General features: G+C 34.3%; 1 protein-coding gene across 1 annotated transcript in view; it reads right to left on the reverse strand.

The window, feature by feature from the left end:
• blw (ATP synthase subunit alpha blw, mitochondrial) overlaps positions 1-22,150 on the reverse strand; it is a 193,458-nt gene that overhangs the window by 66,485 nt on the left and 104,823 nt on the right. The window contains exon 7 of the mRNA XM_090395741.1: positions 4,572-4,723. Coding sequence (XP_090251867.1) covers positions 4,572-4,723 — 152 coding nt within the window. The remainder of the gene's footprint in view (positions 1-4,571; positions 4,724-22,150) is intronic.

Raw genomic sequence — 22,150 nt, forward strand, 5'->3', positions numbered from 1 at the left:
ACAAGGTGCCAAGAGAAAAGCTATTCAAAAAGCTACAGTTATATGGTGTCAATGAGGCATTATATCAAGCAATGCTTAGTCTGAGTTTTTAGTCAGCAGTTAGAATTGAAGGAAGTACAGGAAGATGGTCTAATGTTAAATCTGGTATCAGACAAGGAGGTACACATTATGGATGTACATGAAAGTAGTATTAAACTTGATATCAAAATTGGAGATGTTAATCTCAAGTCATGACTTTATGTGGACGATATTATACTTCTAATTAAATCCGGTACACGTCTGCAAGATTCCCTGACTAAATTGAATAAATATTGATAGACATGGTGTGAAGGTCAGCAATAACAAGACAAAGACAATGAAAATAGGCAGAAACATTGGAAATATCAACGCATTGTGAATAGAGAAAACTTATAGAACATGTGAAACATTTCAGCTACTTAGGCACGATTTTTAGTGAAGATGGTAAATTAAATATGGAAATAGACAAAACATATTCAACAAAGCTGGTATGGCATGGCAGGAAGTCAACTGAATAAATTTAAATGGAATAAAAGAGAAAATAGTCAAAACACTAAATTAGCTATACACAAAACAGTGTTCAAACCAATTTTAACTTAATGATCTGAGAGCTAGGTTAGAAATAAAACACTTGACCAAAGACTAGAGATACGAGAGGAGTCGCAAGAAAAATTAGAGGCATGAACAGATGGCATCAATGGCAATATCATATTAAAAACGAGGATATTAAGAAAGAACTTGACATTGTTAGCATCCAGGAATGTGTTAGCAGAGCTAATCTCAGGTGGTATGGTCACTTAAATGGGAGAGAAAAGATTAGCAAAACAAGTGTTCTCTGACAGATTGGCAGGAAAAATACCCAGAGGAAGAACAAGATATAGGTGGATTGATACAGTAAAAAAGTGCCTTACATCACAAAAATATGAGATCTGATAGTGTTGGAATCTTGACAGGTAACAGTTTGATTTGAAGTAAAATTTTAGATAGGAAGTTAGTAATAATGTAAGTTTTTCATGTAGTACTATCATATCTGGTACATACCTTGAGGCTACACATCATGAATTTGATTAGTGAGATTTTGCAGTTCATGGGAGGTGCAAGGGGAAAAGGAGAACTCGGGAATCCACAGAAACTGAGTAAAAATGCGGTTATGAAGCATGTAACATCCAGTTACATCTAATTTGTGGGGGGGGGGGGGAGTATGGAACAGGCTACCAACAGATGTTGCAAGTGTATTGTCAGTTAGTATTTTCAATTCACATACTTTTCACAACTGCTTCAGATAAAAAGAATTTTCTGATAAGCTAATAGCTATGGGAAAATTCACAAAACTCAAAAACTGAAGTGATATAATTTGTATCTTTCCCTTGTTTTCTTAAATGTTAATCACATCCACAAAAGGTTATTACCCTATAGTGCATTAGTATTATTACCATGGATGGGCCAAGAGTTAGATAATCAAGAAATCCTGCTCTAAAGATCAAAAATGGAATCCTGCACCCCTCTTACAAAATGCTGGCCATTCACCCAACCAGTCTATTTTAAGCAAAAAATCTGCGCTCTTGAGACATAAAAGAACCGAATTCAAAGCAGCTTAACTTTTGTAGAAGCAACTGTTTTCAACTGATTTTTTTTTTTTTTTTTTTTTTTTTTTTTGGTCCTTGAAATGAAAGAAATATTGGAACTTTAAATGGCACAGGGGGCCACAAAAGAAATACAGGCATACCCTGGTCATACATGTTAGGCTCTGGATCACTATCATATAGCAAATCACTGCTAATCCCCTTCACTTGTAGATGTATGTAATAGTTTAAAAGCATTCATATATACACTCATGTTCACAGAAATCACATCACCTGCTGTAACCATGTTTTTTTTTCCATCTTGCTAATTAAATTTCAATGCCTATTTGAAAAAGGAGAATAACACAATTGCCACAAATAACAAATGCAATAACGGTTTTATTTTTGATTAATATTTTGCTCTTTTTAGTACAAGATATGACAATCAGGAAATAACCATGTTGAGTTTGTTGTAAATATTTCAAAATGGAGTGGACAGTGATGGAAAAACAAATACTGGTATCAAAATTTAAATCAACTACAGTTTTATTAACAATTCAAAACTAAATACTTCACTTTTTGCTGTTTTGGTACTTCGTGGGTCCTCCTCTTCCCTTTATTACAACTTGGCATCCATGGGTCATTGATCAATTTCCTGATGGATACAACTGTAAATGAATGGTTATATACCCTTATAATGGCTTCTTTGAGCTGTATTTCAATCTCCATTTGATACCATAAATTCTCAATGGGATTGAGATCTTGGCTGTTTTCTGGCCACAGTAGTCGCTGAATCAGTGTTCATTGAGTCACTTATAAAGTTTCCACAGAATCTGAAGCTTTTTAAGTACTAAACTATTTGTATAGTGCATATAGGGTTGTTATATAAATAGTATTACTTACACTTTTTGCTCTATGACAAGGGACAGAGTCATGCTGAAAGATGCAGTTCAGGATGACTGAGACTCTAAAGTGGTCTCTGATAGCAGGCAACAATTCTAAAATTTTCTGGTACACTTGTGCATTCACTGAACCTTTTATGAAATGCAAGTGACCAACAACACATGATACAACATACAGCCCCAGATCATCTGACTGGCTGAGAATTTTACTGTTGACACCAGATAGTCAGGGTTGAATTATTTTTTATCTGATCATCTTTGAACTGTCTGCCATTGGCACCCTGCAGGTTAAATTTTCTCATAAAAAAAAAATCCTCTTTTCCACTGATCTCTTTGCACCAATTTAACCAAACCAATCTCTCTCTCTTTTTTTTTTTTGGTTAGTAAGGGTTTATTTTTAGGGAACCTAGCCGTCAGTCCCTGTTGAATGAATCTTCTGACAGTTACACGGCTTGCCACAACTCCTGTTTGTTCTTCCCAGTCTCATTTCAGTTCTCCAGATGATGCACAGTGCTTTTTTTGAGGCAGAATTCAATTTTGGCATAGAGTAGACAGTGCTTTCTTCTTGTCCCCTTCTTCCTTTCAACAGATCAGATTTTCTTCTGGTGACAGCAGCCATACCACACTAGATTAACCTAAAGGATACCTTTTAGCTATATTACTATAGAGGAATAGCCGTTCTCTATTCAAAGCTTGAATACCACTTTTTTTGGGAGGTGTTAACTGCACGTAACAAGCCATAGCAATCTCAGCACAAAAATGCAAAAATTAGCTCTTGCGGTCTATTTATAGCATAAAATTCTCACACAACAGCAATGAAAATTATTATATTTATGTAAGGTGATGCAGTTTCTATGAACATGAGTATGTATGCATAATTGACATAAAGCATTTATTTATATCATATACACAAATGAAAAATTTGTAATTATTTTTGCAAAGGAAAGAGTTATTCTGAATAGCTTAGCTTAAAAGGTAATATGGCAACCAGTTTGATCATCAATCTACACGTTAAGTTTTTCTATTTCAACAATGATTGTCATGTTTGTGACTACTGTATTATTAACTCATGTATTACTTCTCACTTCACTAAAAACCTTATCTTTGTTTTAAAAAACTAACAGCAGAGTAAAGTAAGGTTAGCCTGTGGCATCTTTTAGTGTTTCAATACACCATCACACAATTTATTACTTTTAATCTTAGTATATAATGTAATAGGTTTATGCATCTTCTTTTCACTGAAGAAACAGCACCCTTACTTTGAATTTTATCTGCCAATGAAAAGAATTATAACACAGGAGAAAAACTCTCATTAAAAACTATCAGTGTAGAATTTTTGCCTAAATATCAAAGGCATTGTCAATACAACATCACAGAATGACAATTAAACATTAACAATTCTAAGAAGCACAACCTATTCCTAACTTATTAAATATATATATATATATATAGACAATATAAAGTTAGGAAAGATTAGATGATTTAAAAAGTACTCTCTCACAAATTGATGTTGATCATCGAATCTAAATTAGGACAGTGAATTCAAGTTTCACATGTTTCTTTATCAAGCTGTTCTATGAGGAAACAACTTATGAAGAACTTGTCTTGTTCCAATGACCTATGTTTATTGTTAATAGCATGGTCTGCAAGTCTAGATTGATCAGGCTCATGGTATTTAATGTAAGACTTGTGAGTCTTATATTAAAGACCATGAGCCTAAAGCAGCTCAAGTCTTACTATGAATGCAGCACACCAACCAACTTTTAGATGACAATTTTTAATTACTACTTCATGAAATTTTTTCAAATTTTTATTTTAACCTCTGAAATTGATTGTACACCATACACCAAGACTATGTGGTACATGTAAAAATATGGTATTTATTAATATCTTGCAAAAACTCTTTTGGCCATAAATTTTAGAACAGCTTTATAAGTTTAAAAACATACATGGCCAAAAAATGCAATGAAATTTGGTACTAGAGCCACTGAGAATTGTCAACCAAGAAAGCAGTTAGATGTATAGTAATGTGTGGGTAATTAACAAATGGTAAATCCAAATAAAACTGTTAGCTTAAACATGGACTTACCTGTTTAGAAAGGTCATCATAGATAATAAGAGCATGCATTCCATTATCCCTGAAGTATTCTCCCATTGCACAACCTGAATATGGAGCCAAATATTGCAATGGAGCAGCATCAGATGCTGTGGCACTCACAATAATAGTATATTTTATGGCATCTGAAAATAATTCATGAAGTGATTCTCTAAGCATTCTTTCATATCAAGTAAAAATAATGAATAAAATAACTTGATTAAAATATCTTCCTCCCTTATTTTTGACAAACAGGAAATATAATCCTAGTTCAATTAATATCAAGGAATTATCTGATTTTGCTTTGGTAGCATATTTTAAATAACTGGAGCAATACAATATAATCTTTCAACACTGTGCATTTTAAATTTGCATGATTCAAAAAATTATGGCATAAAATCATTATGCTGTGAAGTGCACAGCATATAGCTCCACCTGGCCAATTCACCCTCTTTCTCATGAAGTGACTTGATCTGTTTCCAAAGCTTCTAAAATATTCAGTAAATATTCCCAGCAAGAATACATCCTATTCTGTACCATTTTTTTTTCCCATAGTTCTTTGCTCCAGTTAAGTTATTTATATAGGAAATTCTTGATCTGCTTCCTGGCTTCTTTCCTTCCACAGTACCCTCCATTATTTCTGTAAGCAGTTCTCTGTAACTAAAGTGGTCTCCAATCAGGCTTTTTCTTCTCTTGATGTGGTTCATTAATGATCACTTTTCAACATGTTTAGAACTTCATGAGTCGAATTATCATACTTCTCCAGCCAAAGTTCAAATGTCTAGTTTTTTGGCGTTTTATTCAAGTTTCACAACCACATAGTGCAATGTTCCATATGTATGTTTTTACTAGTCTCCTTACTGAATGCCAAATCCTTTACTAGTAGAGCTTTTTGGCCAAAAAAGCTCTACTAGTAAAGCTTTTTTGGCAAAATCTCCTATTTTTGCTTTTATATTTGATTGGTTTCTTACAACTTCTGTGATGAGACCCAAGGTATTTAAAAAGTTATCTGTTGTACTGGGTTGCTTTTTATTTATAAATTTACTTTTGAGATTTACTTCACTTGTGGTTAGCAGTTTAGTTCTCTTATAATTTTTAGGCCATAGTATGAAAATTTCTTTCATCTTTGTGACAGTGGATTTCAGTTTGTCCTCATTATCAGCAATAACTGGCCAGGGCCCAACACAGGGATGTCAAGCCAATGAAGATGATGAGCAATAATTACAGTATCACCACAAATCTTAATTCCTGTTTTTATTTGTTCTGTTAACGTATTGTTTCAAAATGAAGAAAAAACACCTTTGTTCTTTCTACAATACTGTAGTGGGCAATTCAAACATTCACAAAAAGGAGAGTACACATATGCTTTGTGGTTATGGTTACACAACATGTTCATTATGCTGTCCTCATTGTCTGCAACATGCTCAAATTGCATGCTCAACCACAAAACATTGAGTTTCACTTAAAATGTTGTAAATATGGCATGTAATGCTGATCTTGAGGTCCACTAAGTTGGTTATGTGCCTGTAATAGACGTCTTTGAGATGTCTCCACAGTCAAGTCACAGGGGCTTCAGATTCAGCAAGTGTGCAGGCCACGTTGTATGAAAATGGCAGCTGATGAATGATTCTGTGCCCAGTAAAATGTGTCTGAAGCATCTGCTTGACATGGGTGATGTGAGGAGGGGCACCATCCTGCATAATGTGTGTTGAATCCAGGCAGTGACAGTGTTGGAATCACCTGATTGTCTAAGAGATGTATACTTCCAACCGCTAACAGTGCAGATAATGAGACCAGAAAGATCAAGCTCCTCGAGAAACAAAGTTCCATTTCTGCTGTAACACCACACCAAACAGTAACCTTCAGGGAATGAAGCAGAATCTGTCACACAGCAAGCCAATTTGCAGTTGCCCAAATTCAGCAGTTATGCATAATAGCAGCACCATCCAGATGTAAGTGATCTTAGTCAGTCCAGAAAATGTTCCATGGTCAGTTGTGGTCTAGCTCAGGCTGAACAAAAAATTGGAGAGTAAATGTTTCTCATGCACCCTGGTCAAGATTAAGCAATTGCTGAAAGTTGAAAATCTTGTGAGGATAACATCACAGAATTTGCCTTACAAATTTGTGAACTATGCTTACAGGTTTGACTAAAGACTATGAAATATGCTGTGCACCACTGCTTCTTATGGCATTTGCCATCTTTTCTTCCTACAACACTGTGGCTACTCCTCCACTGTCTGCCATTGGAGGGGCTTCTGTCCTCTGCCAGGTTTGACATCTAAAAGGAATCTGCTTCTTCAAATTTCCAGATCATTTTGCATAAACCATTTGCAGTCATAGGACCTGTTTTAATCCCTTTAATGTTCTGAACTTTCAGTTATTTTGATAAAACAACTTCACAAGAAGTTACATGATCCTTTGGTAATGGTGACATGCTTTAACATATCTGCTCAAAGGCAATGAATTGATGCATTCTGCAGCTACTTGATTTTACAGAAGCTTCTTTCTAAGCATATGCCATTGGGAACACTTGTCATTTGCATAAATGGTACAGTCACAGCATTTCACTGCATATCAGGAGTATCATTACTTAACTTACATGTATTGCTCTAGTGGCAACTTTTAGAACAAACATTGGTTCCTGCAAATAAAATTAAATCGTTCTGAGTAGTTACCCAGTTACAACCTTTCAAAATGCAAACTTCACAGCTGTCCTACTCATCCGGCATCTATTCAATGGAAGCAAGTATGTATCTAGCCCATTCTTAAAAAGAAAGATGGGTAAGGCATCAAACTACTGTCCCATAGCACTAAAAAATGGCAAGGGACTTCAAGCTTATTCAATAAAGACCTATCAGTTAATCAGTGATCACCAATCTGTGCAGCCATTCTCATTCTATAGATGACCTTGCCATACTCACCTTTGGACAGGCTATGAAAACATTTGGAGAATCTTATGTAGTCACTCTTGATATTTCCAAGGCATTTGAATCTGGCATCGAGAGCTTCCTTCCAAGCTATCAATGGTCTCCTTCCTACCCTCTGAGTGAAGTACCAGCACAGTTAAGTATATTTAGTATTTCGCTGTGCCCTGGTGAATGATCTGAATTTTCTTTTCATCAATGTGGAGTATACCCTAATACACACTGCCTCCTATACATCAATTTTTTTTTTTTTTCTTATTAATGCTTAATCCTATTCACAGTTTTGCTGATGACAGTACACTTCATTCCTCTTCATCATCCACAAAACATAATACTTCAATGACTTGAGCTTCAATATCTATAGGCAATGCCACAAACACCAATCTTCTAGCCATTCTCAAGTAGGATGAGGGATAATTTAATAAATTTTAATGCTATCAAAACATAATCCTGCCTATTTCCCAGAGCAAAAACCATGCCTTGCACTATCACATTTGATAACACTCTACCCAACCAATCTTCTTAGGCTAACTTTCACATCTGGTCTATCTTTCCTGCACGGTTTTCACCAACTCTTACAACTTCCAAAGATTAACAGATTCCTTTCCTGTCTTATCAATCACTTGCGCGCGCGCACACACACACACACACACACACACGCACTGCACTGTCATGTTATCAATCTTGAGAAATGCGTGGGATTCATTTTTATATATCCCAGTTTTGGTTTTTATTTATATATACACACACACAGCCGGCCTGGTTGGCCGAGTGGTTAGTGTATCTGCTCTCCAGCCAAAAGGCTGCAGGTTCGAATCCCACTGTGGGCATGGATGTTTATGATTTTCTGTGGAAATGCTAGTGTTGGGCGGTAAATGGCGTTGGTGTAGTTGGTGGAGACAGGAGTTGTAGAGTAGATGCCCTCCCTCGATGAGTCTTTGGACTCCCTGGAGGTGACATGTAATAGTAATATGACCAAGGCTCCAGAAATACAACTTAAATCTCCTAGCCAGAAAAAAAGTTTACCCGCCCAAAGTATCAGTCTACGTTATGAGTATTGTTAAAGGTGATGTTAAAAAAAATAATAATAAAAGAAAAAAAATGTTATATTGACAAAACAAAGTAATACATTAAGTCTCACTATATACTTTACATATAATTATACAGAAAAGCTTTCCTTTAATGTGGGTTTAAAATGTATGCCACAACATAGGATATTAGCAAACTGAGTTTGTATTTTCTATTTATAATGAATGGTGAATTCATTATTGTAAATTCATTATTGTTCATAATGAATGGTGAATATTAATTACCGTATTTTTCCATGTATAAGACGAACCCTACTTTTTTGAACCCGAAATTAAGAAAACGATATTTTAAACATAAAACAGAACACATTTGATTATTAAATATTCAAAGCATATTTAGAAATTAGGTAATATTTTTAAGATGCATACTAAGAAATTATGCATCACTCTCAGTTCCAGGCATATCATTTTCTTCATCACTATTAGTTCCAGACATATCACTTTCTTTCAAAATACTGTTAATACATTAACTTACCCTGCCAAAAAGTTGCAGATGTATGAATGCTTTCAGAGTTCCGATTGGTTTATTCAGAATCAGCCGTTAATGATGTCAATCGACAGGTTTACAAAGGCTAGTGATTGGAGGAGCCTGTTCGCGGAGACAAGGTACTGGTAATTTCGCCACAGCAATCATGGGTCTCTCAGCCGGTTACCACCCCCCGTGTATAAGACTACCCCCAATTTTTGGTCTAAAAATTTTTGAAAAAAGTATCGTCTTATACACGAAAAAATACAGTATCTTCCCCGTTAAATTATTTTCGTAAATTTATGAAAAATAATTTAACAGGGAAGATAATAATATTCATGAAAATAAGGAAGTAGTGCTACCTAAGTGGAGCTGTACTCCACTTAGGTAGCACTCTAAGTGGAGCCGTACTCAATTTTCACAATGCACTCAGTCACATGATCTAGTCCAACTTGTCATTGCATGATAATTGCATTTTTTCAATACCAGTATTAAAAAGAATCTGCATTATGTAAAATGTTAATGCACTTAATTACACTAAGCTAATTAGTGTTGTGAGCTGTGAAAATAAGCTTATGACAATACTATATTACAATTGCAGTCCACACGGTTAGCCTAGTGGCTGCACACTTCGCAACCATATGACTGGGGAAGGAGTGTCCCAGGTTCGATTCCCGTCGAAGACGTGAGGAATTTAAGGATCTTCCTCAGCCATAGCCAAGTTAGCCGGTCTTGGGCGTGGGCAGTAGGGTTTTTCCGCCAGTTTATCTGGTGTTTTTCATCCCGCAAGCAGGCAAACCGGCTCGTGAACACACGGATCTACAGCCATAAATACTTAACCCCCCATGAGGGGGCTCAACTCACCCCAATAGGGACGGGGGAGAAAAAGGGAGGAAACTCCATACGAATAAATAAATAAATAAATAAATTACAATTGCACATCTACTTAAGGGTAAAGCTATTTGAAGAATAAGTAGTTGTACTGCAGTACTTAATCAGATTGGTAATTATAAAAAAAAAAATTAGAATTGGCAAAGTATTATGTTGACAAAATTATATTATAAGAAAAGTACAAAACATAATATCCTGTACACCCCTTGAGGGGTGTACAGGATATTATGATAGTACTACATGAAGGACTTACATCTTTACTAACTTCCTATCAACAATTTTCCTCCAAATCAATTTGTTATCTCTCAAGACTCCAACATTATCAGATCTTATATTTCTGTCTTCTAAGACAATTTCTACTGTATCAATCCACCTATACCTTGGTCTTCCTCTGGGTCTTTTTCCTGCCAACCTGGCAGAAAACACTTGTTTTGCTAATCTTTCTTCTCCAATTCTATTTAAGTGACCATACCATCTGAGATTAGCTCTCTAACACATTCCAGGATGCTAACAATATCAAGTTCTTTCCTAATATCCTTGTTTTCAATATGATATTGCCATTGATGTCAAGTGTTCATACCCCTGATCTTTCTCAGGACTCTCATATCTGAGGTCACTAGTCTTTGGTCAATTGTTTTATTTCTAATCCAGCTCTCAGATTCATAAGTTAAAATTAATTTGAACACTGTCTTGCATACAGCTAATTTAGTTTTGACTAATCTATTTTTACCATATAAATTTATTCAGTTGACTTCCTACCATATCAGCTTTGTTGATTCTGTTGTCTATTTCCGTATTTAATTTACCATCTTCACTAAAAATCATGCCTAAGTAGCTGAAATGTTTTGCTTGGTCAATAGGCTCTCCATTCATAATGCAGTTGATATTTTCAATGCCTCTGCCTATTTTCATTGTCTTGTTATTGCTGACCTTCATACCATATTTATTACAAAAGTTATTTAATTTAGTCAGGGAACGTTGCAGACGTGTAGGGAATTTAGAAGTATAACATCATCTGCATTAACCAAACATCTGACATTAACATCTCCAATTTTGATATCAGGTTTAATACCACTTTCCTTCATAATGTGATCCATATAGATAATGAATAACAGAGGGGATAATGTACACCCTTGTCTCACACCAGATTTAATATCAAACCATCTTCCTGTACTTCAATTCTAACTGCTGACTTACAACTCAAATAAAGACTAAGTACTGCTTGATATAATGCTCTATTGACACCATATAACTGTAGCATTTTGAATGGCACCTTGTCGCATGCCTTTTGAATGTCTACAAAATAAATACAGATCTTTGTTCCCACAATTTCTCAACTATTTGTCGTAAAGTGAAAATCTGATCCTGACAGCCTCAATTAGCTTGAATCCCACTTGTTCTTCATCAAGCTTCCCTTCCATAATCCTCAGCTGTTTCTCAAGTATACCTGTATAAATGTTACCAGGAACACTCAGTATAGAAATACCTCTAATTCTCACATTCAATTTTATTTCCCTTTTTTGTATATGGGTACTATGAGAGCTGTACTCCAATCATCTGGAATTCTTCCCTCTGTCCAGGCCTTCTGAACTATGCAGTGCAGCTACTGCAAGACTTTTATACCTCCATACTTGAGCATTTCTGGTCAAATATCATCTAGTGAATTTAATATTGAATGCATTGATTAAAAATTTATTTGTACAACTGCAATTTAATTTAAAAGCATATATGATATGATGAACTTATATTTTCTTGCACAATTGAAGTGTGTAATATTTACTGTTTGAGTCAAGCACTATGGCATGTAATGTCAGCTCATTTTTCTCACTTTATGATAAATGAAAACCAGAAGTGTGATAAGTATTGACGAGTTGGAGCATGCATGGAGTGAAAAGAACTCGGTAATATTACTATGAGACTTTTGAGACTCGAAAGCAGATATTTATGAAGTTTTTCATATAGAAAGACTTTATAATATATATAGAAACATAAATGTTAAAAAATTATGAGATAACTATTGGGGGGGGGGGATTGAAAGGTTTTTTTTTTTTTTTTTTTTTGAGTTATGCAATTAAAGGTTTGACAAGTTTTAATCCTGGCTCTCTGGAAATAAAACTTCTCTAATGAATTCATGAACCATCCACAATCAAATAATTTGATATGGAATGAGATGTTTTAATGGAAAGAAAAAAAAAAGACTGGCAAAGGTGGATGAAACATCCAGACCATCCTAGAATTTTTCATGGATCAAAACTCTATCAGCATTCTACCTTTTATCATGCAATTATCCCCATCTGCCATTAATCCCTGAATGGCAATTTTAGAGCCATTAATGGATTAACTGTGGTGGAGCGATCTTTGTGTCACTTCACTTTTCATGTACTGTTACTTGGAATTTCCTTTACTGTCTTATGATATTTGATCCTCTTTTGCTGAACAATTTATTTATTGTGTGTCTTCCCAAAAATAAAAATGAGTTTCACATGTGCAAAAATAATTAATCCTGAAATAACCATATATCAGCCTTTGCAACGAACTATGTAGTAGTAGTAAATTTGCAGTCTTTTATTCTTGATAGCACAGCAACAGAACCAAACAACTTCATGTTCTTTCACTTTACTCACAATACAGAAGTAATTATTTTTTTGCGAATTTTCAAATGTTTGTTTGCATTGAAAATATGTTAGTTATTTTTTTTAAAATAACATTTATTGAAATAAATATGACTTTTTACTTTCTTTCCTTGCAAAATACCATTATATGGTCTTCACATTTCAGTTTTAGAAACAAATGTTTTTTTTTTTTTGTCTACTGCATTACTCTGTTTTAGATTGTGAGTTTTTTAGTATCAAAAATTTATATCCAATGGTATTTAGCAGAGACTCTTCATCTTTTGCTTAAAATTGCAAGATTTTTTTTTTTTTTTTAGGATGCACATTACTGTAATATCTAGTGTGCGTAACCACTGAAGATGTGTTGCAAATATAATATGAAGGATACCCTAGATATAGAATGATTCAAAATTTATGCTCATTTTGAAGATTTTTTTTCTTTCTAAGTTCGTACATCGGTCAGGAATTGGATAAGTACTAGATCGATATAATAGGGATGACAAACAAAAAAAGGAAAAAACTGGCAAGATCCTTCTGAGCAATAAATACAAAATGTTATATTCAGGCAATGACAATCAAGGAAAAGAAGGAGTAGCCATAGTATTCGACACAAAATATGAGGCTAATCTTCTTGAATGACAGGCAATTTCAAGTAGAATGATGTGGGCAAATATCAAAATGGAGAATTGGACAAAGAGACTTCATGTCTATAGTCCCACAGAAGATTCTGCTAAGATAGAAGTGGAGGAATTTTTTGAGGCTTTAGAGAAAGCAACTGACATATTGAAAAATGAAAAGTTGGTCCTTGTTGGGGGATCTAAATAGCAGAGTAGGAAATGGTTGTCTGATATACAAAAATATTTTGGGAAAATTTGGAGAAAAGAGCAAAGCTAATAATAATGACAAATACCTGTTACATTGACGACAGGACATGAACTGGTTATTACTAACACAATGTTCCAACATAAAAATGTACACAAATTCACATGGAAAAAAGAGGCAAAGAATAAGAAAGGTCTCACTGACAAATACCTGTTGGATTTCTGCTCAGAACATGGACGAGTTATTACCAACACAATGTTCAGGAGCATACAGAACATCCCCTGTATAAGAAATCCTATTATGGTGTACCAGTCAAGCATGCCAGAAACGGGCTGCTTAAACAGCAAAAAGTCAGCTACTGGAACAAATCCTAAAACAGTATCAAACTCAACATCAGAGTTCCAGATCAGTACTATCAACATAAGAAGCCAGAATGGCAAAGAATTGTAGTTAGCTGAGGTAATTGGATAAGATCGACAAAACAGGGGGTGACAAACAACAAAGACAAAATCTGGCGAGATCTTTCTGAGCAATAAATATACAATGTTATATTAATTCAATGACAATCAAGGAAAAGAAGGAGCAGCTATAGTATTCAACTAAATACAAGGCTAATCTTCTTGAATGGCAAGCAATTTCAAGTAGTGATGTGGGCAAATATCAGAGTGGGGAACTAGACGATGAGACTTATTCATGCTTATGTTCCCACAGAAGGTTCTACTAAGGTAGAGAATTTTAAGGTGGAGGAATTTTTTTGAGGCTTTAGAGAAAGCAACTGATTTGCAGTGTCAGCTAATGGAATATTGGTAAAAAGGGAAACAATATCAAAACTGACTAGTAGAGTCGGACTCTTTGATTTAAACATCTTTGATTTTTTCAAGAAAATGTGTTGAATTTTTGATAAAAGTAAGGGCAGTTAATGATCGTGACAAAAATTTAGCAATTCGATAAGTGGGAGAGTTAATACAATTCACGATGGAGCTTACTGGATAATCTTCTTTATGGATTTTTGGGAGGCCATATAAACGAGGAGTTCTTCCAAAATGAGTGCGCAGTTTATTCACGAAGTTGTTTTGATCCCAAATCAAAGAGCCTGACTGACTAGTCAGTTTTGATATAGTTTCCCTTTTTACCAATATTCCATTAGCTGACACGGTCAACTTACTATATGATGATTACCCTCCGGATATTGCAGAGATTTTTGAATTCGTTATATATTCAGGTTATTTCAGCTGGAAAAACAAGATCTACAAACAAGTTTAAGGTACTGCCATGGGTAGCCCTCTATCTCCACCTTTGGCAAACTATTTTTTGAAACATCTGGAAGACACCTTGTTCTCATCCATTCATCCCCAACCTTCTCTTTGGTTTCGTTATGTTGATGATGTTTTTGCTATTTGCCCACATGCTGAAGAGGAACTTACCACATTTCTACAACAGATAAATAGCTTCACCCATGCATTCAGTTCACCATGGAAAAAGAAAAGTCAAGTAGTTTACCATTCTTGGACATCCTCCTTACATGCACATCCTCTGGTGCTTTGTCTACAAGTGTCTATCAAAAACCTAGTGCTTTTGGCAGATACATTCATCAAAAGTCTGCTCATCACACCTCTTAAAAAATTGGCATTATCAAATCTTTAATTAATAGAGCACATAAAGTGTGCTCCTCTCCATCAAGCTTACAACAAGAACTTTTCACTATAAAAAAGTTAATAGAATCTAATGGTTACAACCGTAATCAAATCCAACAGATAATTGACTCCTATGTTCCAACACCTCAGGATTCTTCAACAGACTGCAGAGTTCCAATCTTTTACATTTCAGGCATCTCAGAACATATAGGCAGAATTTTGAAGAAGTATCATCTTATTTCCACATATTTTCCTATCAACAAAATTTCTCACTTGTTGCCAGCTTCAAAAGACAAGCTGTCACTTCTATCATTGGCTAGTGTTTACCAGACACCATGTGAATGCAATTTGTCATATTATGGACAAACAGGCCATTCTGTGGAAAAAAAGAATGAAGGAACATCAATATTATATCGAATAGATGAAACCTCATAAGTCTGGTCTAGCACAACATAGCATTGACACTAGTCATAATATCCAGTGGGATAAAGCTCGTCTTCTCCACAGATGCAGGTTTAAATATAAACACCTTTTTAAAGAAAGTTGCAAAGCCCTCTTACATTGGCCGAATTTAAATCAAAATGACTGTTCTCTCTCCCCTAAAAGTTTGGGAGACTTATTTTATGCAACCATCAATGAATTAATTATCTTTAAAGAATTATTTAATAATATTTTAGTAATTAACCTTTTGACATGTGGCAACAATTTTATTTGGTGATACACCCACTGTTTATTCCATTCCTTTAACTGTTCTACACTGAGGATGTACTGTTACTTTCAGCACGAAATATTTGTACCTTTATTTAATTAAAGTTATTACTGTGGTCTATACATGTTCCATTATTAATGGTACATATGTACTTAAACTTGAATTTTGGGAAACCCCCTCAATGTGTTAAATATCAGAGATTACTCTACACTCCAGAATGTAGACAAATGCGAAGTAAAACTTATATAGCGAAATCACAAAAAAGTGATTTTTTGCTGCAAAATAAAAGTGTGACTATTATTTTGCAGCAATGCTTCAGGAGATCGTATATTAAAACCATTACTTGATCTCTAAGACCACGGACAATGAAAGGTGTGGATTTTAACGTTACCAGTGCACTGGAAGGAAAAATCAAAAAGGCTGGGTTACAAAAGAAATTTTTAATGAATGAATCCATCAATGTTTTGTTCCAGAAGTTAAACACTATTTGATAGGAAAAAATCTGGAGTTTAAAGTTTTATTGATTATAGACAATTCACCTGTTTTAGAACACCCAAATGTGGAATTTTGCTTTCTGCCACCTAACACAACATCCTTAATACAACCACTAGACCAGGGATGGAATGATCGCTACCTTCAAAACTTACTACATAGAACAGGGGTGTTCAACTCGTCGATCGCAGAGTGATTTTTGGTTGATCTCTTGTGTGTTCCTCCATACAAATTTAATTAAAACTGAAAAAATAATATGTTATTTATCATTATTTTGTATTATTTTTAATTCACTTTAAGTATATTGCTATTGTTTATTTATTTTTCGTTAAAATTATCAAATCAGTAATTTTCTTATAAGTCCGGTTAAATGAATTAATTTGGATCAGTGGAAGTCAAACAGCGATCCGAGTGAATACGATTATAAGCAAAGTGTAAAAACTCGATTGTAGCTTAAATGTTAAATATTCCAAAGCACATTACATCGATTTTTTACTTAGGTTAAGTCCTATGTGAATATTGTAAAAAAATAAACTTTGTCTCGGTATAGTTTGTATTAGATGTTTTTGTAAATAACTCTTTTGAAGCTAACTGTATATACTGCTTTAATAAGAATATGTTAAGAATAGAGTGTTAAAAACAAAGGCAATGTTTTTGTCGCCGAAGCTGTACATGGTGGCATTAGAAAGATTGTTATTGAAACTTATGAGAAAGGCTTGCAGGCTCTAAGTGTAAACATCTCTGAAGTCAGTCAGAAAGAGTTCAAACAGCTTTCCGATGGCCGGCAACTTACAATCAAAAGAAAGTGGAGGAGAACAAAAGGCATGCCGAACTTGAAACTTAAGATGAAAGACTCATACCGATTCTTTGGGGGTTGCCAACTTCATGCGAGGTCTCAGAGGAGGCCTAATAAAAAGGGAACTGAAGCATGCAGAAGGGATCCCTCCAGAATTGCTGTCAGAGAGGAGGCCGCCCGGTCCAGAGTCGCCGTCAGAGAGACTGCCCGGATCCAAATTGCTTGAGAGAGGAGCTTCTCAGTTTGAGACGTCGCTAGAGAGAGAGAGACTACTTCTAGGCCACAGACAAAGTTTCAAATTGCCGAAAGAAAAGTTTCCAGGCCAGGTTAATGTCAGACATTCACCAGTGTGTTGCATTTTCATTACAATTTGATGAATCAAACGACTTCACTGATATTGCTCAGTTAATGGTATTTATTCGCAGGTATTTCAAGATTATTCAAGTAAAGAAGAACTTTTGAAAATTATACCGTTATTGGGAAGGACTAGGGGAGAAAACATTTTTTCGGCAGTTGATGAATTTGTGAAACAACACAAGCTTTCGCTTTTTAAACTTGTGTCTATTACTACTGATGTTCTGCAATGATAGGTAATAAACCAGGCTTCATTTCATTATGTAAAAACGATAAATATCCAGATTTTTTTAACGTACCACTGTATTATTCACCAACAAGTACTGTGTAGTAAAAGATTAAATTTAAATGTAATATCCAAAAGATGTTTTGGATATTACATTTAAAATTGTAAATTCTGTTTGAAGAAAAGCCCTGCAACGGCGGTTATTTAAATTACAGGCAGATGATGATGATGATGATGATAGGGAACTTCTGTTGTACAATAATGTTCTCTGGCTCAGCAGAAGCCAATTTTTAGAAAGATTTCTTGTATTAATTAACGATATAAAAAATTTTCTTGATGAAAAAGGAGACATTTCCACAATTGAGTGATAAAAAATGGTTGTTACACTTATCATTTTTAGTAGATTTCTGTACGAAATTAAGCAATTTAAATTTAGAGTTACAAGGTAGAGATAAAAATTTAATTGACATGTTAAGTTCAATAAAAACTTTCCAACAATACTTACTTTTTATTAAAGAAAAATATAAATGACCGCAAATTTAGACATCTCCCATATTTATTAAAATTTTTTGAACAAAATCAAGAAATGCTTTGCTATGATTTAAAAGAATTTATTTGTGAAATAGAATTAGTTGAGGAAGAAATAAATTCAAGATTTAAAGATTTTAATAAAACTGAAATGATTGTATCTTTTATCAATAATCCATTTCAAGAAAACTTGAACATCACAGAAATTTCAAATAAAATTAGTGGGCTGTTTGATATAAACCAAGCTGAAGTAGAACTTGAAATAATAAACATTCAGAATAATTTACACTTAAAATCAATAAACAACGAAGTCATTTGGAAGTATGCACATGAAAAATTCCCAATATTAACTGATATTGCGCGAAAAATTCTGTCGTGTTTCAGAGACATACTTGTCAGAATCTGCTTTTTCAAATATGACTGTTATAAAAAATCAATTAAGAAACCAAATTACAAATGATCATTTGGATAATTGTCTGCAATTGGCCACTTCTTATCAACTTGACTATGAAAATATTGCGAGGTCCAAACAATGCCAAATTTCACATTAACTTTTTTTTTTTTTAATCCACGCGTTTCCTGTAGCTTGTTAGTTTGTAATCAATCTGTTGTTTTTTCTTTCGTTTTTCAAAAAGAGAAATAAATATTTTATTCCAATATATTTTTTTTGTTATATTAAAATACTTGTATTAAAATAATTAAAAGTGATAAATAAATTTTTAAATACACAAAAGTTTTCAGTTGTGTATTTTTTTTTAGTTGTTTATTTGTGTGTAATCAGATATCAGGTTGGGGGAACGTGATCGATATTATATAAGAGAGTAGATTGCCGAATAACTTATATATAAGAGTAGATCGCCAAATAACTTTTTATAGAAAAGTAGCTCGTAAAAAAGGTTGAACACCACTGACATAGAACATTCCAATACATTTTGGATAAACTGGATAATTTTCTGACAGTTATTGATGTGTGGAAGAAATTTTCTATTTTGGACTGCATCAACTTTAAATGCATGCTGAAAAGCTACTTGGCCAGAATGTGTGAAAAAGAAAAACTGTGTACCTTTGCATACAACTGTATATCCCAATATCATCAGATTAGCACATGCAGTTGGCAGAGAAGGAATGATGATTTTTCGCCTGCAGATACTGAAGAATTGATGGTTGACAAGGCTGTTAGTGGCGATGATGAAATAACAGGAACTGTTCTGGACAACTCGATAAAAAAGCGATGATGATGATAACGAAGAGATACCACTCACTGCAGGATTAATTAAAGCAGGGCTTCAAATGGCTAGTAAATTGCAAAGTCATTTTCTTACACATGATCCAAATACTGAACGATCTGAAGTTTAAACGTGAAACGAAGTCATGGTGTGTGATATGAAGAATTATACAAAGATCTAGTCAAAACAGGATCTCAATGATTAATTACAGAGTTGTGGTACAAAAAAATCCACCTTCAGAATTTTTAGAAATTAGTGCTAATTTAGTTACTTTTACTAAAGAAAATTTGCCATTGCAGTATGAATAGCGAATTTTGTTGATTTAGTTGCAAATTTTGTATGAGAATGCAACTAATGTTGCATTCTCATACAAAAAGAATGCAACTAATGTCAGAAAGTGACAGCGAATAAAATTTAAGTATTTGGACATTTCTGAATTTGTTTTTATTAGTGACACTATTTTCTTTAAGAGATGCATATATATATATATATGTGTGTGTGCGTGCGTGCGCGTGTGTGTGTGTGTGTGTGTTGTTTGAAAATAACTTATTGTTCGTATTCGGTTTTCACAACTGGAATCATTCTTCTATTTTTCATATGCACTGTATTCTTTTTTACATGGTTTTCATTTACATGATTTTTTCTGGAACCAATCTATCGTGTAAATGGAGAATTGGGTGTACTTCACAATGAGACTGAATTGTTTTTTGGTTATAACATTACGAAACATGCAGACTGTACTCGACATGCTGATGTTGGCAGGCACAAAAGTAAATCTGTTCCACTATGAAGGAAAGAATATCATCATGTAGAAATAGACTGAGACACCTAAAATGTTGGCATGTCAAAATCTTCAGTAGTTCCTAACTTACCTATGATTGGAAACTGTGTACAACCTGGCTTACATTTAGTAACGATCACTCATCTTCCGCATGAAGGCATGTCTGAACTATATGCAAAATCGCTATCTTCACAGCTAGAAAAATTTCCCTCATCGACATCAACAATAGAGTAAGAAATACTGTTGCTACTACTTGCCATCTCAGAAATGAATTGTGTCTTAGATATACTTGCTAATATTCCTTTCTGCTCAAGTAACAGGCTCTAAGCTAAAAAAAAATTATCGAGAAAGTAAGGAAAGAACACGTCCAGTAGACACGCTAAAAAGTCCCTAACAATAGCCAAATATACACAGAATTTTTTTTTTTTAAACACCTTTCTGATTGATTTACAGATATTCGAAATATTTTATTCTGATATTCTTTTATAGGATGACACTTCTTTTAAACATTAATTTGCCCAATACCACATAATTTAATGATTTATAATTCAGTTAATTCAGGAAGAAACAGAAATCAGTAAGTGACGTTGTTCGTAAAAAGACAGATATTATTTGGTATGGTGACTCTATAATAAAACATGCTATTGAAGAGCGAGTTATACCTGGAGCAAAAATTAAGAGCATAAAGGAAGCAATTCAAAAACAGAAAAGTAAAAATGAAATCATAATTGTAGTAGGTACTAACGACTTAACTAGTGATGTTCCGTATGAGGGAGGACATGAAAGGATTGTTGGAAGAGGCAAGAGTGAGAAAGTGAATATCATCAGTATTTTATCTCAATATGATAAAAATGAATTAAGAGAAGACCTATGATGGCAAATGATTTTGATGTGTAGGCTGTGTAGAAGGAATGGATGTGTGGAGTGAGTTTGAGGGAATATTGTATTTGTATAAGAGGGACAGCCTACACCCGAATGCGTTTGGTATCAGGAGTCTAGAAAAACGAAGAATTGGTATGAGACCTAACACAGAGAGTCAGGGAAACTAAATTATAAAGGGAGGAATAGTGAGAATGTAAGAGCAACACTGTTATAACTGTGTTAATGACTAGAATGGGCTTTGTCATGGAAATGTTGACGAGGAGAGAGCGATTTCAACTTGGTGTTCATCTGGTTTGGACCCAAACGTGTGCAAAGATATCTACGTGTATAAGGCACTAGAGAAAAATAGAGATCTGCAAGTTGTCCTACTGTGTCATGCAGACAGCAGAAAAGAATATACAAAAAAACAAGCAGGTAGATTATTATGTCTGTACACAAATGCTAGAAGTATCAGAAACAAAGGGGATTGAGTTTGTTGCCTTAGTCAATATGTTGGAACCTCAGATTGTAGGCATTAGTTAGACCTGGTTATCAGAATCAGACATACTAACTGGTATCGAGTGTAATGGGTACAGTATTTTTAGGAAGGACAGGATAGGAGAAGAGAGGGTGTGCTGCTAATGATATCAAATGTCTTGAATCCATTTAGAGTTGAAACCTATGACTGCAATACTAGTAAATATTTTTCATGTGATAGCAAGTTTGAAGCCATCTGGTGCGAGTTGGAATCTAACAAGATCAATTACATAGTGGGATGTTGTTACAGACCTAGTAAATCAGTTGCTAATGATGAAGCAATGCATCACCAAATAGAAAAGATGAGCACAAAAAGAGTAATCATAATGGGAGACTAGCAGTAAAATCTCATGAAGAGAATGAAAATGCATTTATTGAACTGTTGCAAGACAATTTCTTCAAGCAGCATGCGACAGAAGGAACTCGAGGTCAAAGGGTTAAATTTGATTATAGTATCAGAGGATATTTAAGTTAAAAGAATAACTATTCTGCCTCCGATTGGTGACAGTGATCATGTGGTACTCACTTGAGAAGTGACAATATAAATGTTCCATTTAGTAAAGTTACATGCTGAACTACAAAGCAGGAAATTATGACAAACTGAGGAGTATACTGAGTTCAATGGA

The sequence above is a fragment of the Typopeltis vanoorti genome, chromosome 7 (assembly GCF_054136105.1).
Source record: "Typopeltis vanoorti isolate ZY-2024b chromosome 7, IOZ_Tvanoo_1.0, whole genome shotgun sequence".
Lineage (NCBI taxonomy): Eukaryota > Metazoa > Arthropoda > Arachnida > Uropygi > Thelyphonidae > Typopeltis > Typopeltis vanoorti.